This window comes from Mesoplodon mirus (assembly GCF_964341445.2).
Source record: "Mesoplodon mirus genome assembly, chromosome: 18".
Lineage (NCBI taxonomy): Eukaryota > Metazoa > Chordata > Mammalia > Artiodactyla > Ziphiidae > Mesoplodon > Mesoplodon mirus.
The window spans coordinates 6,740,283-6,762,382 of NC_138994.1; the positions used below are offsets into that span (position 1 = coordinate 6,740,283).

At 50.0% G+C, this 22,100-nt stretch overlaps 1 protein-coding gene across 1 annotated transcript; it reads right to left on the reverse strand.

The window, feature by feature from the left end:
* Nucleotides 1–4,981: 4,981 nt before the first annotated feature.
* Nucleotides 4,982–21,844, reverse strand: MEOX1 (mesenchyme homeobox 1; the record flags this gene model as incomplete). The annotated part of the gene is made up of 3 exons (XM_082604147.1): nt 21,320–21,844; nt 6,292–6,464; nt 4,982–5,104 (listed from the first exon to the last, which is right to left on the reverse strand). The coding sequence occupies exons 1-3, from the start codon at nt 21,786–21,788 to the stop codon at nt 4,982–4,984; spliced, it is 765 nt and encodes a 254-aa protein (XP_082460273.1). The 5' UTR covers nt 21,789–21,844.
* Between the last annotated feature and the right edge of the window lie 256 nt (nt 21,845–22,100).

The window sequence follows — 22,100 nt, forward strand, 5'->3', positions numbered from 1 at the left end:
AATGGGACTGAGAAGTCACAACCAGTGAGAGAAGGAACGTGGTGAGAGCCTAAAGCTATGGTGGCTAAGAGAGGACACCACGTGCAATTTTTATGTTGGTGGCTGTATGGGATTACCTGGCACAGGCCCTTCTACTTGGCTGAAGAAGATATAGCTCCCAGTGGAAAACATTTCTACTCAATGGAAGGAAAGAAAGCCATCCACCATGGGTTTTCCTGGTTAGTGGAGCTGTGGCACTTTGGGGGTCCAGACAGGAAAGAGTGGATTCCTGCCTGACACTGGTTCTCCTCTTTGAATAGAAGAGCTGTTAGAAATGCATCCATCACAGGGTTTGGCCCAGGCAGGGGGGTAGACTTCTGAAGCCCTGAGTCCTTCCAGGCCCTTTCATTTGGAAATGGATTCTCTGTGTACTTCCTCTTACTTTCCTCTCTCTCCCTCTCTCCAAAGGGCAGCCACATCCTTGCTTGTCCTCGATGTTCTCTGAAGGATGGAGAAACCCATTACTGAAAAGTTACTGTCGGAGAGTTCTTGGCTGTTTGGATTCCTACCAAGCCACCATCTCTGGTCACAGTCACTGGTTCCCATCAGGGAGTCGCCAGTGGGTGGGCTTGCTTCCCTCGTACAGCTTTGCACCCGAGAAAAAGCAGATTTTTACCAGCTTGAGGAGCAGTTGGTCCCAGCTACTGTTCACCTAGCACTGTTCAATCAAACGCCAACACTGAAGAGTGGGAAGAGTCAGGGAGTCTTCAAAAGAAACCAGAAAACTTGACTGATGTGTGCGTGCACCTTTAATTTCATTATCAGACTCTCCTCCGTGGATTTATTAACTATTATTGGAGAAATTAAAATTCTCATATCGAAAGAGATTTTCTTCTGTTGACTTTAGAAAGTGGATAATGTTGCTGCCTGATGTCAGGCATCGGCCTCCTGTTGAAAATTGGGCCATACTGACCCATTAAAACTTCCTCTGTGTGCCTTTCAAGTTGTCCCTTTAAGTGCCAGTAGAATGCCTAAGTCCTTGGGGAGTGGGCCCGGGTCTGGGAGATCTTTCCAAACAGAAGAGAATGAGCAAGGGAATGTAGGTAAGAAATCACACGGTATCTGTATATGGAAGGGCCAGTGGCTTGGTATTGCTGGGTTTTGTGGCAGGGGGTGGTGTAACGAGGTTGTAGAGTTAGGCAGGGGCCAGAGCATGGGGAACCTGGAGGCATATAAAGGGTTTCAAACTTCATTTTGTAGGTGATAGGAAGCCATTGATAGGTTTTAAATCAGGGGTGACAAGGTTGAATTTGTGTGTGTGTGATTGCTGTAGGGGATGGACTTTGAGAGCTATTAGAGGTTCTAATTCAACTGTGAGATGTTGACAGCCTGAGCAGAGGCAATGGTGGTTGGAAGACAAAGCATGCATGGGTGTGAGAGATACCTACGAGTTAAGTGAAATGAACAGGACCAGGTAACTGATTGGTTCTGCAAAGCAGCTAGGTAATATCAAGGATGTGTCCCAGGTTTCTAGTATGAGTGAATGAGGTTTCTAGCATGAGTGAATGGGTAGCTTGTGGTGTCGCCAACTAAAATAGATGATTCAGAATGCAGGCGGAGGGGCTAGCCTAAGCTGGGGAATGGAGGTTTCCCCTTCAGATATTTTGCGTTTGACATGCCTATAGCCATTTAGGTGGCAAAGGGCAGTAGGCAGCAGAGTATGAAACTTGAAGCTCCCACATCAGGGGTAGGGGAATGTTGGTCTGGTGTCAGAATGCTGGGATGCAAATCCCAGTGTCATCACTGGAGTGGTCAGTTTCCACAAAGTGGTGCAGCAGTGACAAATGACCCCCAAATCCCAGTGGCTTACAACAGTGAACTTTTATATCCTCACTGACATAGACGAAAACTGGGAGCTGGCTTTGGCTTTGCTCCACGTCTTTCTCATTCTGGAGCCCAGGGTAATGGTGGAACCCCCGTCTCAGCCCAGCCTTGTGCGGAAGGAAAAGAGCAATGGCAGAGCCATGAGATGACTCTAAAACTCCTGCATAGACAGGGCACTTGGTGCTTTTGCTCACATTCTATTGGCCGAAGCAGGTTCACATGGACAAGTCTGAAGTCAACCAGGTGGGGACATACACTCCTCCCAGCGGAGGTACAGCATATGACAATGGTCAGGGGGCAGTATTCATCTAGTGGAGAGAAAAGAAAATAGTTGGGCCCAACCATATGACCTATGACAACCACTAATGGGCTATAAAACCTTGGGGATTTACTCAACTTCTCTCTGTTTTGCTTACCTTATCTGTAAGACAGGAATAGCAGTACTGCCTCTTAGGATTGTTAAGAGAATTAACTTAGTTCGCCCATGTAAAGCGCTTAGAACAGTGTCCGACACAGAGTAAACACTTTATAAATGTAGGTGGATGGAAGGAAGATGGAAGGTGGGGATATTATTTAATGGGTTCTGCGGTTCAGTTTGGGAAGATGAAAAAGTTCTGGAGACGGATAGGGGCAGTGGTTGCACAACAATGTGAAAGTACTTAATGCCACAGAACTGTACACCTAAAAATGGTTAAAATTTTATGTTGGGTATATTTTACCACAATAAAAAAATGTAGGTAGATGGGATTGTCTGGGAAGGGCAAGAAGAGGAGAAGAGGGTGGTGGGCAGAAAGTGGAAAACTTGGGAACCAGCAGTGGGGGCAAAAGCATTGCGAAAGGGAGATTAAGTCTGCTCGGGAGACAGGGAAGGAACATTCTAGACACACAAGAAAACCAAGAGAGGTTGATGTCCTCCGAAGCCACAGGAATTGAGTTAGGAGGGAGTGTTGGAGTGCCTGAGGATGTCTGCTCTGCTTGGCTTTGAACCTGAACCTTCCCTTTGGCACCTTGATTTTTGTGGGTCTGCTTTCCTCTGCCAGATCCTGATGATGTCATTTCTGGTCACCGCCAACACCAGGCCCAGACTGCCTCAATGCCAAATCCTGGCCAGGTCTCTTCTCCGAGGTCCCTCCCTCCCCTCCTCTCTAGCCAGTCCTCTTTTGTCCATTGCTGACATCTTGGTGAGACAAATCTCTTTTAATTAAAAAGACACAGAATTGAGGACATTTTTTCTTGTGTCATTTTTTTTTTATTACCGTTGGTGTATATTGCTGTACCCTGAAAAACAAAAATCTTCAAACTTTGAATTTAAAAATTAGGGTTGGTTAGTTTATGGTCAAGATTCCTTTATTAACAAAAGAGTTCACCTTTTGTTTACAGAACATTGTCTATTTGATAAGCCATGGGTTAGAGAAACTGAAAGCTAAAATTTTTCAAAGGGAAATGCAGACTATACAGTTGCAAGGAAGACAAGATTCTTTTTTCTTTTACATCAATTACATTTGCACCGCCACCTTTGGAGGAACCAAGAGATACCTTGGTCCAGAGGATTTCTTCCATTTCTTCGTTGCTTCTAGACCTTGTCTGGCCAATCATCACATGAGCATCAGAGGACTGCGCACAGAGCTGTGGTTTTTAGCTCTGCCAGGAAAAAGCTCTGCCAGGAGCCTGGCTTTTTCTTATTGATTTTATTTCTCGAAGAGTTTTCTTACTAAGTGAATTGACCTTACACAGTTAACTTGATGTAATCTAAAGAAAATAGATGAAGTATGCTTTAGAAAAAATTACACACGCTCTAACCAGCCACTTGGCAATCATTTTCCACAGCGTCTGTCCTTTCGGGGATGGGGAGGTGGGGTTTTTTCTTTTTTTTGTACACGTGAATGATTACATCTACATACAAGAGCTCCAAACTCTTACTGACCTCCCTCTGCAACACCAGCTGGTGCTGGGGCACAGAGCACTGAGGCAGGCAGGGGGTCTCTCTCAAGGCGTCAGTCACCCCAGGTTGTCTGGCCAACAGTCCCAGGGCATCTGGGCAGTCCACACACATAAACGTGGCAGCTTTTCCAGTCATAACAGCATTTGCGGAACACATTGGATGGCCTCAGATGCATCCCACGGAGATAGGGGGACTTTTTTTTGGTCCTTATTTGCGGTCAGAGTTCTTTGAAAGCACAGGACATTGCAGCTGGAGAAACTTTCATACCAGGGTTCCACATTTCTAGGTCCTCACCCAGCAGCCTTTACCTCAATCGCTTCATGAGCGCTTCATGAAGCGATCACTTCATTCCTAGAATATAGGGGACCCTGTCCAGCCCTCACCTCAATCATGTGAGCATATCTGGATAGGTTTTCAATCCAGAAATTATAGATTTAAAAGGAATAGCTGTTCCGGTGTTCTGGGGGTCCTGCTCAACAGTCCTGGGTGTATCCCTGAATTGATTTTGAAGAAGCAGGTGCTGTCCTGGGTCCATTCTCATAACCCAGTCAAGCCAGCGTGAAAGGCCTGTGTGGGGACCACAGAGACCTACACCAGGCTGTTCTGCTGACGGTCTGCTTCTAGCTAGTGCTCACGAACTTGCCCATTTCACCAGCAAATTTGGATCCAGGGATGGCTTCTGATTTGTAGCAGCTAAGTTTCTGACCTCAAACTTCCTCACATTGATTTTCCCTCGGGTTTTGGGACCTTTGAGGTCCCCCAAAGCCTCAGATATAGAGCCCAGAAAGGAAGGGTGGTCTAGGGTGTGTGTGTCTCCTTTCCTTTCTTTGGGGGCATCTGTGTTCATGAGTGGCAGCTGAGACCCCGAGAAACAGTGTCCCTGGAGCTATTCCCGGGATTCACTAGGGTCCATTCTGGCTGCTGTATGACTGACTCCATGAGAAATGTGAGAAGCAAAGGCCCTGGGGAAGGGGCCGCTAAGACAGAGCAATGCTGGACAGAGCTTTCTGGGAAACTTCAAGGCTCCCAGGAACCCTGGGCAGCTTCCTATCCAAGAGTCACTGCGAGGTGTGGAGAGGCTGCCCTGGGTGGGTGGGAGAAGGTGAAGGTAGGGTTGGGGTGGGGGTAGTTGGTACGGGGCTCTGTCCTCAGTCCTTTTTTTCTCCCTGGAGAATTTCACTCTGAACTTGGAGAGGCGGCAGAGTCCCCATCCTCGGGGTCCTGCCCAGGGGGGGAGATGGGCTGACCCCCCTTCACGCGCTTCCACTTCATCCTTCGGTTCTGGAACCACACTTTGACCTAATGAAGGAAACAGAGGAGCCTGGTCACTTCACGGCAGGTGTGACCACCTCCTCATATTGATGCTCAAGCTACCTGGGGTGCAGCTCTGGGGACTCCCCAGCTCGAAATTCTGCTTGCCCCTCCCCACACCTCCAAAGGCTCCAGGAATTGAAAGGGAAGACCCACCAATCAGCCCAGAGGCTTGTCTTAGGTCTCCAGATAAAGAAAGCCTGACAGAAGAACCAGTTCTAAAAGTCACACTGGCCCCACCCCCTTTCACAAGCCCCTCCCCTCCTGTGCCAAGACCCTCTCCCTCTAGCTTCTATTACCCAAGGATCTGGGAACACAGGATCAAAAGCCTCACCCTTAGGCACATTTATAAAGCACTTTTCAGCTTAGATAGCTCTGGTCTGGACATTTTCTCATCTGAGCTTCAGCATTTACCTGAAGGTAAACCTGCAGGGTGGGGTTATGACACTGCCTTACAGATGGAGACCAAGAGAGGTTAGGAGAAGACATGTCCCAGAGGTCTCAGGGCTACGAAGGGGTACAGGAAGGATCTGAATCTAAGTCCTCTGATTCTAAATCCAGCACCTTGGCAGATGCTTTCTCAACTGAAAGCTGCAATCAATAATAATAATAATAATAATAATAATAATAATAATAATATTTTATTCCACATCAGAGCACAGGTATGGGTGGAATGCTCTGAGAGAAAGCCCAAAACAAAGGGCTAGGAAGTTTTTCTCAGAGTGTGTTCAGGAACCAGCTGCAAATCCAAATCACCTGGAGAACTTACTAGAAATGCAGATTCCTGGTCCCACTCATTATTACTGGAAAATCGCTCTGTGGAGCTCCAGAAGCTGCATTTTAAACAGGGCCTGGATGATTCCACTGCACACTCAAGTCTGGGGATAACCAGATCAGAGGTTTCAACCCTGGTTGCATGTGAGAATCACCTCGGGGACCTTTGATGAATTCTGATGCCTGGACTTCAGCTCAGACCAATGAAAACAATCTCTAGGGGTGGAGCCCAGACACTGGTGTTATTAGAATCTCCACAGGTGATTGTCAGGTACAGCCAGAGTTGAGGACCACTGGACTGGGGCAGAGGGAGAAGACGAAGAAGGTTCTGGGAGAAGCGGGGGAAGAGAGGGGCATGACAGAGCACAGGAAGCGAGGGACGGCCAGAAGAGGAGGGGCACCTGCCGCTCGGAGAGGTCCAGGTTTACAGCTATCTCGTATCTCCGGAGCCGCGTCAGGTAGTTGTGATGAGCAAACTCGGCCTCGAGCTCCCGCAGCTGCTCCTTGGTGAAGGCCGTCCGCTCCTTGCGGGCCTTGCTGCTGCCCTCTGGCTTCCCTCGGTTCTCCTGGTTGTCTGGGGAGAGAGGGCCCCAAACAGGAAGAAGTGAGCCGCAAGGGCCTTGGTTCCCTTTCTTTTGTCCTCAAGCAGCGGGGCAGCCTTTCCCGGTCACTCTTACTTTGAAAGGATGCTCAGAAAGAACCCACGGTGTCCCTCTATCATTCATTCTAGCGTCTTTACCCCCAGAGAACTGGAAGGATTTTTGGATATCAACCTCAGGCACACCTCCCCCGCCAACTGTTTTTAATTCCCAAAGCACAAGAAGCTGCCCTTGGCTGTTTAATGATCTCCAGCCCACCTCAGTCCCCACCTACCCACAGCTTGACATTAGCAGTGGCTGTAAGTTTGTGGGGCAGGATGCTCTAAAACTGAGGTTCTCTGTTCTCAGCGACAGAAACATCGCCTAGGAACTTGTTAGAGATGCAGATCCTTGGGCCTCACCGCACACCTGCTGAATCAGAAATTACAGGAGTGGGGCCCAGCAATCTGTTTTGTTTTGTTTTGTTTTGTTTTGTTCCCAGCGATCTGTTTTAACAAGCCTTCCAGATGATTCTGACACATGGTCATGGTTACAAACCTCTGCTCTAAGACCTGGCTACTCAGAGGGTGCCTGGTGGCAGCGGTAGTGTGGCCAGGGAGCTGTCAGACTTGCAGGATCTCCACCTCACTCCATCCTCAGACCTACTGAATCAGAGTCCGCATTTCAGCCAGATCCCCAGGGGAGGTGTGTGCACGTGTAAATTGAGAAGTGCTGCCTTAAGTTTCTCCCGCTCCCCCCCAACGCTCTGACACCAGGAGGGGCCAGGTCTGGAAAGTTCATTTATGAAGGAGGCTCTGAGTTCGACAGGGCAGGGGCTCAACCATAGCTGGTAACAGGGGTACAGGAATCAAGCACCTTACATGCATCAGCCACTTAATCCTCACAGTAATTCAGCCCGGCGAGTTCTAGGATGAGACTCATTTTATAGACCATAAAACTAAGCACAGAGAAGTGAAGCAAGTTGTCCAAGTTCATCCAGTTCAGGAATCCAACTCAGGCAGTTTGACTCACACGGTGTTCCAGTGAAATATATGTAGGAAGGCTTTACAAACTGTAAAGTGCTGTGCACCCAGAAAGGACTGTATCGTGATCTGAACAGGGGAAGGGGCGGTGGTGGGTGGAGAAGCGCACAGGACGGAGACTGACACACCTACACAATGAACTACCAACGCGTGCCACGTGGCCGGGGAAGGGCTCCAGGAAGCACGTTTTACGCAGGACTCTTAAAAGTTAGAAGTCTTTCACTTCATTGCCCTTGTTGTACAGACAGGGAACCCGGTCAAGCGACCAGATTGCCGAGCGGGACGGGGATGTGGAGCCCCCTCGTCCACCCCACGTTCCCAATGGGAACGTCAGCCCGCCGGTTCTTTCTAGCGCTTTCCACGCAGTCCCCCTTGTATTTCTGTCTGCGCATCCTCCGCCCCCGCGCCACGCCTCCGGGAGCCGGATAGAAGGGGTAGCCGCCCGTCCCCTCCCGACGTCCCCCGGAAAGCAGAGGAGGCGGAGGAGGGGCCGCCGCCGGGGGTCCCCGCAGCCCCGATGCTCGGCTCCCGTTCCGGATCCGGGTGGGCCGCCTGACGGGCGCGCCCGGGGGCGGGAAGGAAGGGGGCGAGTTCTCCTGCCGGGCTGTCTGCCCAGACCCCTCCGGAAGCGGAGCCGGGGCTGGCGGGGAAGGACGCGCCGCCTGGCTGGGGTCCCCCAGGAGTCTTCAGCCTTGGCTGGCGCGAGCCCGGGAGGGAGGGGCGGTCACGGTCACGCCGCGGAGGGACGCCCATTCCGGAGCACATCCTCGCCTGCGCGCCCAGAGCGAGGCTGGGAAACCTGGATTGTTTCCCATCCGCTCCTGTCCAGGGGCTCAGTATTTCCCAGCCCTTCCCTTTCGCAGCATCGGGGGTGTCGAACCCAGAGGACTTGCCCCGAGGTTTGAATCCTGGATCTTCTTGCTGGAGCCTCTGAGGAAGTCGTTTAACCTCTCTGGGCTTCTCATCCAAAAATCTACCTCCCAGAGGTTTTGGGAAGTTAGGACAAGCTGCTGTGTGTGGAAAATGCTTTTAAAACTCTAAAGCTCTGGACAAATATAAAGTATTCTTCCGATTCTTCAATTCCTTGAGATGCCATCTGAGGGGCTGGGGTAATAGCTACCGTTTCTTAAAGGCTTCCACGTGCAAAGATGCAGTCACTGCTTTAATCCTCCCCATACACCACACGTAGGAGTAGGTAGTATTATTATCCCTTTAGCTTTGTCATGTGGATTTGTGTGATAATTTGATTAATAGTGCTCTCTCCCCAGGGAGGTAACTGCTTTTTCTCACTTGCTACTGTACCTGGCACTTAGGAGGTTCTTGCTAAATGTTTGCTAAATCCTTCTCAGTAGATAGAGGCAGAAGCAGCCTCAGAGAGGCCCGGGAACTTGCCCAGTGTGCCAGGCAGCTTTTGGGCGGCAGAATCGAGATTCGAATCCAGATCCACCTGACTAGAGCCTTGGCCATCAACCCTGGCGTCAGGTTCTCCATCTTGCGTCGGCTGGCTGGCGGCTGGACCTGGACCATCGCAGCTCTGCTCATCTCCACCTCCAGGGCTCCTGGGGGCCCTGGGTTGATGACCACACCCACCCTCCCCTTCTCCCAGGCCTGCTGAGGTGTGCACAGGTCCCCTGTGGAAACCCCCCAAATACCGCCCCCCCCACACACAGAGTTCTGCACATAATCCTTCCTAGAGAGAAGAAGGGAGATAAAGGGAGGAGACCTTTGGAGCTGGTCTTGGACTGGTTATGGGGGCAGCTGACTATTGTCAACCAGGCCAAACCCCTCCCTATCCACTCTCCTCTCTCCTCTTAGTATCCTGATTTAGGCACTGGGGCCTCAGGATGGGAAAGAAGGAGCCTGGGCTGGGAACTGAGTGTCTGAGCCCATGTGTGAACCTCGGGGCAACACCCACTAAAGGGGGTGGCATCTGGCACTGGGAGAACCCTTGTCCCTCATCAGCTTCCCAGAGGGGTAAGAGCTTTCATCACTGTTAGAAATGACAGGGCTTCCCTGGTGGCACAGTGGTTGAGAGTCCGCCTGCTGATGCAGGGGACACGGGTTCGTGCCCCGGTCCGGGAAGATCCTGCATGCCGCGGAGCAGCTGGGCCCGTGAGCCACGGCCGCTGAGCCTGTGCGTCCGGAGCCTGTGCTCCGCAACGGGAGAGGCCACAACAGTGAGAGGTCCGCGTACCGCAAAAAAAAAAAAAAAAAGAAATGACAAAGGAGCCAGAAGTATGGCAAGTTAGCTATGAAAACGAAAGTGGAAGTTATGGTTCTCTTTGTTCTGCAATAGTATAAAAAACTGTAACATTTTCATCAAGATAGGAAAAGACAAAGAAAAATGATAAGTACTTTTCTACCGTTTCTGGCCAGGGAGTGTCCATCCTGCTGGCTCACATGCACAGGTCCTATGCATACTACCCCCAAGATGGTTTGATCCCTTTGTTGGGGAGCCTCCCTCCCCTCTCTGGCCTAAGTTTCCCCACGGGTAGAAGTATGGGATTGGGCTGGGCCTTCTTCCCTGGGCGAGCTGTAGTCAGAGTTCTTTTCCAATACGCCACCCTGGCACTATCTTCTCTCCCTACTCCCTCTTCTGTTGAGAAACCCCGGCCTGGAATCTGAGGTCCTTTCCAGTTTCAAGGATTCTTGTCTTGGCCCCAGGTTACACCCTTCAGTCAGAAGGAAGGAACTACGTGTTGTGTATTCTGTCCCAAGGCCCTCCGCAGCCTTCCCAAGGTCCTCAGCCCAACGATCAGGGCTATGCTGGGAATTTCTCTCTCCCTCTGACATGCACAGCTCCCCAAGCCTGGAGCTGCGTGGAAGGGAGTTGTGTTTGCAGAGATTTCTGAGGACCTGTTGGAGAGCCTGAGCGTCAGCTGGCTCCAAGAAAGGGCTCTCTGACCTTGGGCAAGTCCCTTAAGTTCTCTGAGCTTCAGTTTCCTCATTTGTAAAACACAGTAGCCTCACCCACTGTGATCAGAAGGCGTCTGAGAAGGTAAAACGAGATGGGTAATGTGTGTTAACAGCACAGTGCCTGGCACACAGCTGAGGCTCCTTTTGGAGAACCATCAGAAGAGGTTCTACTGGAGATGATGTTGGAGAGATGACACAGGCAGAGATAAAACACAGTGCATCTCAAGGTACCGCGTCTCCAGAGCTGTGTGAAAGGGATGCCTTTTCAATGTCTGGCCTTTTAACTGTTTTCCCTTCTCCACTACTTTTGCACATTTGTACTTGAATCTGTGTCTCTATTGCTTCCAGGCACAGTAACTAGAACTGATCAGCGTGACGATCCACGTCAGTCCTCCTGGTCCTGATTCTTCCTCAGGGCCAGCGGGTGCCTCTTCCAGGACTGCAGAGGGAGGAGGCCGGTTCTCAGCTGGCTGCCTCTGTGGTTAAGGAGGAGCCCCCTGGCCCCGCCCCACCCTCTGCACACCCTCAGAGGGAGCAGGGCCATGATGGAATGGTCCAGAGCGCCCAGAGAAATGCAAACAGGATGTGTGTGTGATTGCGGTTTCCACCATGAGCTTTTACACCATCCGAGGTAAATTATTTCATAAATAGCTGTCACGTTTGGCAGACCTTCTTAAAGTTAGCAGACAGCTTTATCGGAACTACGGGGAGGTTCAGATAGACCTTGGGGAACGTGCCTTTTTGGAGTCCTGTATTCCTACTCCCCAACTCTCACAGCCAGTTAACATAAATTTCTATCCAGGACCAGATAGACAGCCACAAGTCCCACATTCAAGTAGCTCTTTGCAGTTGACAATTGACAATGGATTTCTTTCCCCCAGAGATAAACTTCTTTTGGGCTTTCCTCTGTACTACAGAATCATAGAATAGTAGACCTGGAAGGGGACTTAAGAGATGATCTGATGTGGCCTTTACATCTTACAGGTGAGCCTAGAGAAGGTAAGAAACTTGCCTAAAGACACACAGCAAGTTAGCAGCAGAATTGGGCTGAGAACCCAGATTTCCTTTATAGGAAGCTATTTCCTGACTGTTAGGCTGCTTCCTACTGGATCCTCTTAATTATCCTGTGAGGTAGGTAAGGTACACATTAGCCCATGGAACAGATGAGGAAATGAAGACCCAGAGACTAAATGGCTTGCCAGAAGTCCCCTGGGACCAGTTCAGGCTACGTCACACTGCTCTGCAGGGGTGATGAGTATGGAGCTGTGATCGCTCCAGGGATGGCGTCTGGGTCTGGGTCCAGGTCTGCCTCCCTGGGACTCCCCTTGGCAAATCCTCTGAAAATGGGGTCTACAGCTTCCTGAGCTACAGACCAGACCTTTAAGGTGCTCGTTAGTTTTGATACTTTCAACTTCAAAGGGAGGAGTCAAAGCCCTGAAAATAGACAAGACCTGGATGGAGCCAGTCCCAAGACCAGATGGGCGTTTGCATCCAGACCTCCCTGGCTTCCTGGGACTGGCTTGACTTTCTCTCTGGGCCCCGACCCACCTCAATGTCCGGGCCCTTTCTGTCTCCCATGGGGGCCTGAAGAGATCTGGTGAGGCTCCCAGCCTCTTTGAGGAGCCCAGCAGTGGGGCTGGGGGATTCAGGGAGGGGAATACCTGGGGCTAGAGTCGTCTTTGCTGAGAGTCCCAGGTGGCGGGGGGTGGGTGAGGGTGGACAGTGATGAGGGAGAGTGGAATGGACTGGGTGAGGAGATGGGGTGTGGGGACCATGGAAGAGGGGAGCAGAGAAGTGGAGGGGTACGGGGGCGGTGGAAACGAGAGGCTGGAACAGCAGCAAGTTTCTGAGACGGTTGGGGCAGGCGTGAGCAGCGCTGGGTTTTGTTTGTGTTTATCAGTTCCAGATGTCACCCTCAGCTGTCACCGAAGGAAGTGTAGGCTTCAGGACCCAGGGCCCACTGCTCACACTGCTCCTCCACCACTGAGTTCAAGGAAAACATGACACAGAAGAGGCTGGAATGGGGGTGGGGACTGCAAGAGGAATCCTGGCCAGAGGCCAGGGCACCCTGATTCCATGAATGGAGTGGGCACTGGGGAAGCTGGCCCCAGGGGTCTGCAGGGGCCTCGAGTCCTGCCCCTCAGAAAGGGGTGAGTGTGGATTTGAGATCACTCAGCCTGATACTCGGTGTCACGTTTGTGACCCAGGCGACACTCACTGAGGTTGTCCATTTATTTTGTTATTACCTCCTTTCCTTCTTCCTCTGTTCAACAGCCTGCTTTGTTAGAGATTCATTCGTAAAACAGTCTCCACTTTTTTTTTTCTCTCTTGATGGGTGTAAGATAAGAATGTGGGGATCTGCTTGTGGCCAGAAGCAACGCTCTGTCTGAATGGACAAACTCTAGTGGCCAGTGGACCCGGGACTGGAGCATTTGTCCCGCTGCTAGAACTTTGTCCCTGTACCCTCTGTTTATGGGCTGAACTGTGTCCCCCCACCAATTAATATGTTGAAATTCTAACCCCCAGTACTTCTGAATGTGACTGTATTTTGAGATAGGGTCTTTCAAGAGGGGATTAAATTAAAATGAGGCAGTTAGGGTGAGCCCTAATCCAATCTGACTAGTGTCTGCATAAGAAGAGATTAGGACACACAGAGAGCCACCAGGGATGTGCACGCACAGAGGAAAGGCCATGTGAAGACACGACAAAAAGGCGGCTGTCTGCCAGCCAAAGAGAGAAGCCTCGGCAGAAACCAAACCTGCTAGCATCTTGATCTTTGACTTCCAGCTTCCAGAACTGGGGGAAAATAAATGTCTGTTGTTTAAGCTACCCAGTCTGAGCTATTTGTTTTGGCGGCCCAAGCAAACTAAGACGCCCCCAACTCCCCATAGCCGTGCTTAACACTGAGGAGAGAGAGGGAGCAAGGCCACTGGGGGGTGCTTGGCAAGGCTGATGCAAGGCCATAGGGACGGCTCTGCAAATCAGAAAAAGGTGCCATTTCCTCTAGACTGGAGAGCACAGTCACTTGTCCATGTGGCAGCTGGGCCCTCTCGTTGCCCAGCTGTGAGCCCCCCTAACTGCCTGGCTGTGGTGGGTCCCCTTTGTTGCTCAGCCACAGCAGCTCCAAGCCATGGGAGTACTTGGGATGCAACCCCAGTACCCTGTAGCGGATTCCTGCAAGTCCAGCCTGCATGTGGATATTTACACATCTTTCTGACCCAGCACTCACCCTGACCCTGGGCTGGTTTTATGACTGAAGTCTGGCTCTCTGCACACTTTTTTGTGAGTGAGACTGTAAAACTCCTGATGCATTTTACAGAAGCACATCACACATGGTGAAAACCCTCATGCCAGGCGGTGGAGCCACTCTCAGAGAGAAAGTGAGAAAATGAATGAGTGAATGCCGGGCTGCACTAGAGGCTATTGGCCAGACATTGAATGAGCTTCTCCTGTGTACAAATAGGTGCTAGGGAGACTGCACAGGTGAATCAGATAGCATTCCAACCCTCTAGACACTTCAATTTTAAGGAAAAAGGCAGCTATATGCATCTAGAACTCTGGATACGGGCCAACTGTGGTTTGATTCTGAGATGGAGATGTCAGCAAGGTATGCTCCATGTGTGAGGGGAGAGAGGTCATGAATGGATTCTTGGACACTCAACAAACTAAGAGTAGAAGGAAATTATCTCAATATAATAAAGGCCATATATGAAAAGCCCATAGCTAACTATGGGCTCATACTCAGTGGTGAAAAACTGAAATAGTTTCCTCTAATATCAGAAACCAGGGAAAGGATGCCCACTCTCACCATTTCTATTCAATATAATACTGAAAGTCCTAGCCAGAGCACTCAGGCAAGAAAAAGAAATAAAAGGCATCTAAATCAGAAAGGAAGAAGTAAAGTAATCTCTGTTTATAGATGAAATAATCTTGTATGTGGAAAACCCTGAAGATTCCACAAAAGCCTCTTAGAACTAATAAATAAATTCAGCAAGGTCGCAGGTTACAGAATCAGCATGCACAAATCATTTGTGTTTCTATACATGAACAATGAACAATCCAAAAGGGAAATTAAGAAAATAATCCCATTTATAATAGCATCAAAAAGGATAAGATACGTAGGAATAAACTGAACTAAAGAGGCAAAAGACTTTTACAATGAAAATTACAAAACATTGCTGAAAGAAATTAAAGGCACAAATAAATGGAAAGACATCCTGTGTTCATGGATTGAACGACTTAATATTGTTAAAATGTCCATACTACCCAAAGTGATCTTCAGGTTCAATGCCATCCCTATCAAAATCCCAATGGCATTTTTTTGCAAGAATAGAAAAAAAAATCATCCAAAAATTCACATGGGATCTCAAAGAACCCTGGATAGCCAAAACAATCTTGAGAAAGAAAAAGCTGGAGGCCTCAGGCTTCCTGATTTCAAAACATATTACAAAGATACAGTAATCAAATCATTATGGTACTGGCACAAAAACAGACACTTAGATCAATGGAACAGAATAGAGAGTCCAGAAGTGAGCCCTCTCATAGATGGTCAAATGATCTTCAACAAATGTGCCAAGGCTACACAGTGGGGAAGGCACAGTCTTCAACAAATGGTGCTGGGAAAACTGGATCTCCACAGGCAAACAAATAAAGTTGGATCCTTACCTTACAACATATGTAAAAATTAACTCAAAATGCATTAAAGACCTAAAAATGTAAGACCTAAAACTAGAAAACTCCTAGAAGAAAACATGGAGGAAAAGCTTCATGACCTTGGATTTGGTGATGATTTCTTGGATATGACACCGAAAGCACAGTCAACAAAAGCAAAAATAGACAAAACTACGTCAAACTTAAACATTTCTGTGTAGCAAAGGAAACGATCAGCAGAATAAAAAGGCAACCTAAGGAATGGGAGAAAATACTTGTGGACCATATGTCTGATAAGGGATTAATATCCAGAATATACAAAAAACTCCTGCAAGTCAACAACAAAAATCAAACAGTCCAATTTAAACCTGGACAGAGGACTTGAATAGACATTTCTGCAAAGAAGATATACAAATGGCCAATAAGTATATGAAAAGATGCTCAACATCACCAGTCATTAGGGAAATACAAATCAAAACCACAATGAAGTATCACCTCATACCTGCTAGCATTGACTACTATCAAAAAACCACCGGGGGGGCTTCCGTGGTGGCGCAGTGGTTGAGAGTCTGCCTGCTAATGCAGGGGACACGGGTTCGGGCCCTGGTCTGGGAGGATCCCACATGCCGCGGAGCGGCTGGGCCCGTGAGCCACGGCTACTGAGCCTGCGCGTCTGGAGCCTGTGCTCCAGCAACAAAAGAGGCCTCGATAGTGAGAGGCCAGCGCACCGTGATGAGGAGTGACCCCCCGCTTGCCACAACTAGAGAAAGCCCTCGCACAGAAGTGAAGAACCAACACAGCCAAAAATAAATAAATAAATAAACAAATGTGGGTAAAGGCTCATGGTGATTGCAGGCATACATGAATGAATGAGCGTTTAAAGGACAGGTGAATCTGGAATATTTGCATTAAAAACAAACAAACAAACAAAAAAAAACCACCGGAAAATAACAAGTGTTGGCAAGGATGTGGAGAAAGGAGAAATTGGAACTCTGTGCACTGGTGGTGGGATTGTAAAATAGTACAGCTGCTATGGAAAACAGTATGGAGGTTCCTCAAAAAATTGAGAATGGAATTACCACCTGACACAGCAGTCCTACTTCTGGGTATATATCCAAAAGAATTCAAAGCAGGATCTCGAAGAGATATTTGCACACCCATGTTCATTGCAGAATTATTCATAATAGCCAAGAGGTGGAAGCAGCCCAAGTGTCCACTGACAGAGGAATGGATGAAGAAAATGTGCACACACATACAATAGAATATTATTCAGCCTTAAAAAATAAAGAAATCCTATCATATGTTACAACATGGATGAGCCTTGAGGGCATTGTGCTAAGTGAGCTAAACCAGTCACAAAAAGACAGATACTGCTTGATTCCACTTACATGAGGTATCTAAAGTAGTCAAATTTTTAGAAACCGGAGGGTAGAATGCTGGTTGCCAGGGCCCGTGGGGAGAGGGTAAAGGGGAGTTGTTTTTCAACGGATATAGAGTTTTCCTTTTATAAGATGAAAAAGTTCTAGAGATTGTTGCACACCAATATATGCATATAGTTACTGCTTCCGAACTGCACACTCAAAAATGGTTATGATGGTAAATCTTCCATTCTGTGTTCTTGACCACAATTTTTATTTATTTTTATTATTTTATTTTTATTTTATTTTATTTTTTTTTTTGCGGTACGCGGGCCTCTCACTGTTGTGGCCTCTCCCGTTGCGGAGCACAGGCTCCGGACGCGTAGGCTCAGCGGCCATGGCTCACGGGCCCAGCCGCTCCGCGGCATGTGGGATCCTCCCGGACTGGGGCACGAACCCGTGTCCCCTGCATCGGCAGGCGGACTCTCAACCACTGCGCCACCAGGGAAGCCCCACAATTTTTAAAAAAGCAGATTTCAAATGCAAGATGTTCAAAGGTAAGAAGTCTCAGGGGAGCTCCTTTATGAAGTTATAAGCTGTATTTATAAAATCAGCACAGGTTCTAGCGATCCTATAGTTTGAAACTTCTAAACTGTAACTTTCACTGAAATGATGCTAGGTACAAGCGGAGTCATAAAGGAAGGAAGGAAGGAAGGAAGGAAAGAAAGGGAGGGTCCTTGGAGTAGGTGGCTTTCAAGCTGGATGTTAAAATAAGTAGGCGGAAGAGCCCGGCAAGAGAAGGGTGTTTGAGGCAAGGCGAAGAACTGAGCAAATGCGGGGGGGCGGGGGCATGGGGAGAAACAGTGGGGTGCCTTTGCAAGGCAAGTAAACTGGTACGGTTTCGTGGCAAGGTGAGTGGAGATGGAGGTGGGAGGGGTGGCCTGTAGCGGGAAATAAGCAGGGAAAGAGGCCAGTCTGTGGAGGATTTTTCAACCTCAGGGGAAATTGAGAGTGCGCGTAAGCTGCGCAGGGGGAGGTGGACATCAGATCTTGCAGGGGAGAAATCGGGGAAGGAGGAGCCCTGGGAGGCACGCGTGTTGGAGCTGCAGGAGGATGGGGCAAAGCGAGTGTGATGAAGGCAGAGTGAGTGTGTCAGAGTGTCGGCGAGGGGCGCTGAGCTGATCCGGGCCACCGCGACTCTCCCAGGCGGGCGATCAGATTCACCTGTAGCCGGGCTGATCACGCGCGACCTTCCCTTGAACCCCGTCAGGAAATCACCGCGAAATCCTTCATTTCCATAAATTAAAGACGACCACGGTAGCAACGACAGATTGGGGGCAAACAAGAGTGGCCTTGCAGCTGTCCTTGCCAGCAGGGGTCTTTAACATCGCCTGGCCCCAGGGCGGGAGTCGTTGGGATGAGTTAATATCACAGCTGTCTCCTAAATCAGTTTTGTGCTGTGGACCAACAGAAAGTCTCAGGGTAGGAGCCGAGGACCCCTGCTTTCCTGAGCATTTCCTTGAGCAAGTCAGCTCCACTTCCAATAATGGGGAGTGATGGGGGAGCAGCTGGGACTGGCAGAGGAAGAAGAGGAGAGAGCAGAGAACGTTCCTTTTGAAACAAACTTTCAGTAACTTTCTGTTACCGGACCCCCCTGGCCAGGCCAGCCAGTATGGGACACGTTTACCAGGCATGACTCACCCCCTACCCCAGCCTCTCTGGCAGATCTCTGCGCTCCAGGCTCCTAATTAATGGCAACTGGATTTCAGGACCAGCAAAGATTGCGAGAAATTCCCACATCTTATACCCCAGACTCAGGAGTTTCTGAGACAGCGTATTTGAAATATTCAATTCCACTGTCCCCCATAACATAGGGCTATTTATCAGATTCTATGTTCTGAAGACTGGATCTGGAAATATGGGCCTAATACCATTCATAGCTGCTATTTATCGAACTCATGTGCCAGGCACAGTGTTAATCTCACAGGTCACAGAATTTAACCTTCACAGTGACTCCATATCGAGAGTGATTTTGTTATGGTCCCATTTTACAGCTGGGGAAACAGGGGCTCCAAGAATTTAAGACCTTTCCCAAAGTCAAGCAGCCAAAAGTGGCAGTGCCGACCCTGCAACCTGACTGCCTGATTGTGAAGCACAATGGAAAACACACTTCTGAGCAATGCTGGTTAACCTTCCAGAGATGGCTTAGTAGGGGCCAGGGTGAGGTGCGTGAGACACGACGAGTGCAAAATGCAAGGGGTGTCCAAAACCTCAGTAATCAAGAGAAAGAATATTTTAATGCAAAGTTTTAAAAAATCAAAATTAATACAAAAATCCACAACGAGCAGAATGTCAAAATTTAAAATAGAGAATCCAACCAGTGGCTTAGGATTGGTAGGGTGGGGCGGGGGTCTTTGCGGGTTTGTCTCTTGTGAACTGAACTCCAGACTCTCGGAGTTGGTTGTGAGCCTTGTCCATCGCTTTCCCTTTTCTTTAGGCTCTTACAAAACTGATCTTTCCTGCCTCCTTCCCCTTCAGTTAAATTCTGAAGGAAGATGCAAGCAGCCATGCAATAAAGGTTTCCATGCTGACCAGAGAGGGTCTGGAACCCCAGAGAATGAATGAGAGTCAGCTTGCTGTGCCCCGTTTTGTGCGACTGCTGCTTCTGAGGGAACCTCGAGGAAGAACCCAGGCTCCCTCCTGGGTGGGAACCTCCCCCCACCAGAGGCTGACCCTATGAAGAGGGTGCTCTGGGGTAACCCTATGAAGAGGGTGCTCTGGGGTGGCCAGCTGCTTGGCAAGTGAGCAGCGCCATCCATGGGCCACTCGCCAAAAGGAAAGATGGTGCACTTGGGTCTTGCTGAAACATGGAATGAGCTTGCTGAAGCCCAGCCCTTGGCTTTGCCCATGCCTTCCCAATGCTCTGGGCTCTCAGTTCCCTGGAAAGTGGCTGGATGCAGCCAAGGTGGATGTGGGCAGAGATGGAGGAGCCACAGTGGCAGGCGCCAAGGAGGGGAGAGCTCTTCAACTAGGCGCAGAGCCAAGTGGCTGACAGCTCACTGGAGAGGAGAAGCAGAAAGTGCCCCATTCTCTGCAAATCTCCATCCAGGCTTAGGAATAGTTCAGGGTTGAACTGGCTGGGGATTTAAAGGGCCCTTCTATTTAGCAGCCAGGAAGGCTGTGGTTTTTACCATCCACTGTGAGCACAATGAGGGGCTTCTTTAAGCATGGAGACCAGATATTTCAAAATGAGGATTCTGCTTGAAATCTACTGAAGGGTGTGGGATTCGGGGTCTGAAGTCTGGGGTTTGAGCTTTCTTCTAGGGTGACCAACTGTCCCGGGGACACTGGACTTTCAATGCTAAAACCAGAAAAGTCCTGAGTACGTCGAGATGAGTGGGTCACTCTGTTTTGACTCCATGCTAGCAGAGATCCCCTCAGACTTTTCAGTCTCTCCTTTTCCACATGTAAAGAATCAAGTCACTGACAAGACCTGCTGTACCAAACTCGAAAACTTGTGGGACTCAAAAGAGTTATTGTATGTTTCCTGCAGCACCTCGAACCCCCTAGATCACAGCACATCCACTGCCGGACAGGTATCTGCTGGCTTCTCCTCCCTCTCAGTCTGAACTCTTTGGGGGTGAGACCACCTTATTCATCCCTGCAGTCCCAGGACCTCTGCCAATGCTTGGCAAAAAAAAAGAAGCTCGGGAAATCTGTGCTACTTTGAAAGTGCTTCGTAAAGCAAAGCAGAGAGTGTTCTCGTTGGTTAGTCGGTCCTCTCATTTGCTGCCTGCCCCTTGTTAGCCCCATGTAAGGTCTTCTGTAGGTTCAGACAGACAGATGTGCCCCAAGGGCGGCCGTCAGGAGGACGTAGTGGGGCAGTGGGGGCAGGAGGCAAGGGCACTGTCTTGTTCCAAGCAAGGTGGGGACGGGGAACCAGACAAAAGGTTAATGGGCAGTGAGAGAGGCTGGGGTGGGGGAGCGGTCCCACAGGGAAATGAGGAAACAACAGGTCCTCCCAACCAGGAGGAGATGGACTTTAGCTGGGATCTGAACAAGCAGGTCGGCTCCATCATCTGGCCTCTGCTGCTCCAACGCCGAGCAGGGCTTTACCTGCATTCTGAGGTCCAGTGCTTGCCTTTTGCTGCCTGCCTCCCTGACTTTCTCCAAGACTGGCAATCCCTCAGGAGGGCTCCTCAGAGAAGTGGCCTTTTGTGGGGGGGGGTCACCCAGACCTTAGCATGCTGAGCTGCCCCTTGGCCTGGGCACAGCCCAGCTGCAGAGGGCAATACCTCATGGGCAGTCTGCCCCAAATCTTACTGCCTGCCTCTTGCGTCCCTGTGCTATGTCTGTTTCTCTCCCTCTAGACTCCTGGAGACACGGAGTCCTGGTTCTACTTGACTGCCCGGGGTCCCAGCCTTGGTCCTAGCCCTCCGAGCCTTGGTCTCAGCTGACTTCCCTGGGGAGCAAGCCCTGGGGCTCTGGGACCATTTGGACCTGGCTGGGGCATGGTGGGGAGAAGCGTGACCCAGAGGCAGCGTGGCTCAGGAAAGCCCCTCTCCAGCCCTTGCCAGCCTGTACCCAGAGGCTCCGGCCCACATGTCCTTCAAATCTTTGTGGATTCGGTTTCGTTCTCTTGCCAGCACATCCTTCCCAGGGCCCAGGAGAGCTGAGGACACAGACATAGCCCCCATCACCAGAGAATCCTAGAACTCTGAGTAGAAGCAACCCCAAAGGTAACTGTTCTAAGTCTCCTGCCTTTGAGTAGATTATATCATATTGTTCCGCATTCATGGTCAGGATACCTAGGCTCAGAGAGGGCAAGCAACCTTCTCAAGGTCACACAGCAAAGGAACGGTCAGCTGTTCCTCAGCCACTTACCTGAACTCTCCTTTTTCCGCCTGGTTGACTTCTTCTCCGTCCCATTGGCAGTGCTCCCAAGGACCTCGTAGTCCTCACCTGGGCCTCCCGTGGTGTCCACCAGGCCTGGGCTGCTGGCCCCCATCTCCTTGGAGCCCCCTACTGGGCCTGGGTTGAGCCTATGCCGGGCCTCCGAGACAGGGAAGTGCCAGTCAGGGGGTTGTGGGAAGGCGGGGTGCTGCTCAGTGAAGCCGCGCTCCTCCCGGGGTAGGCTGTGTGGGGTGGCCGCCAGGCAGGAGGCCGAGAAGTCAGGGTACGCTGCCGTTGCTGTCGCTGGGAAGTCTGGTTTCTGGTGGAAGGAGAACGGGGTTGGCGGGTAGTGGGGGAGGCCTGAGGCCCCACTGCCTTCTGAGTGAGGGTTTCGAAGGCAGCCCCAGACCGGGGCTGGGGGATGGGGGCCCCTCATGCAGCTGCTGGCCACTGGATCCATCTGCTGTCTGATGCACGCCTCAGTCCTTTCAAAGGCTGGAGTCTTACACTTTTTATATTCAAAGTGTTAAAAATGCAAAAAAAAAATTTTTTTTTTTAACAGGAGGGAAAAAGGTTCAACAGAAAATTCACCCCAGGAACCAAAACAAAAACCAAAGCTAAAGTTGTTCCTTTCAGCTACGCACACATGTGTCTGGCCACACATACGTGTGCCCGCACCTATGTTGGACTTCGTTCCTGGCTTCCTGGTCCGCCCCTCCGACACACCAACCTGCCTAGTGGGGTCCCCTGTACGTGTATTTGTCGCCGATGA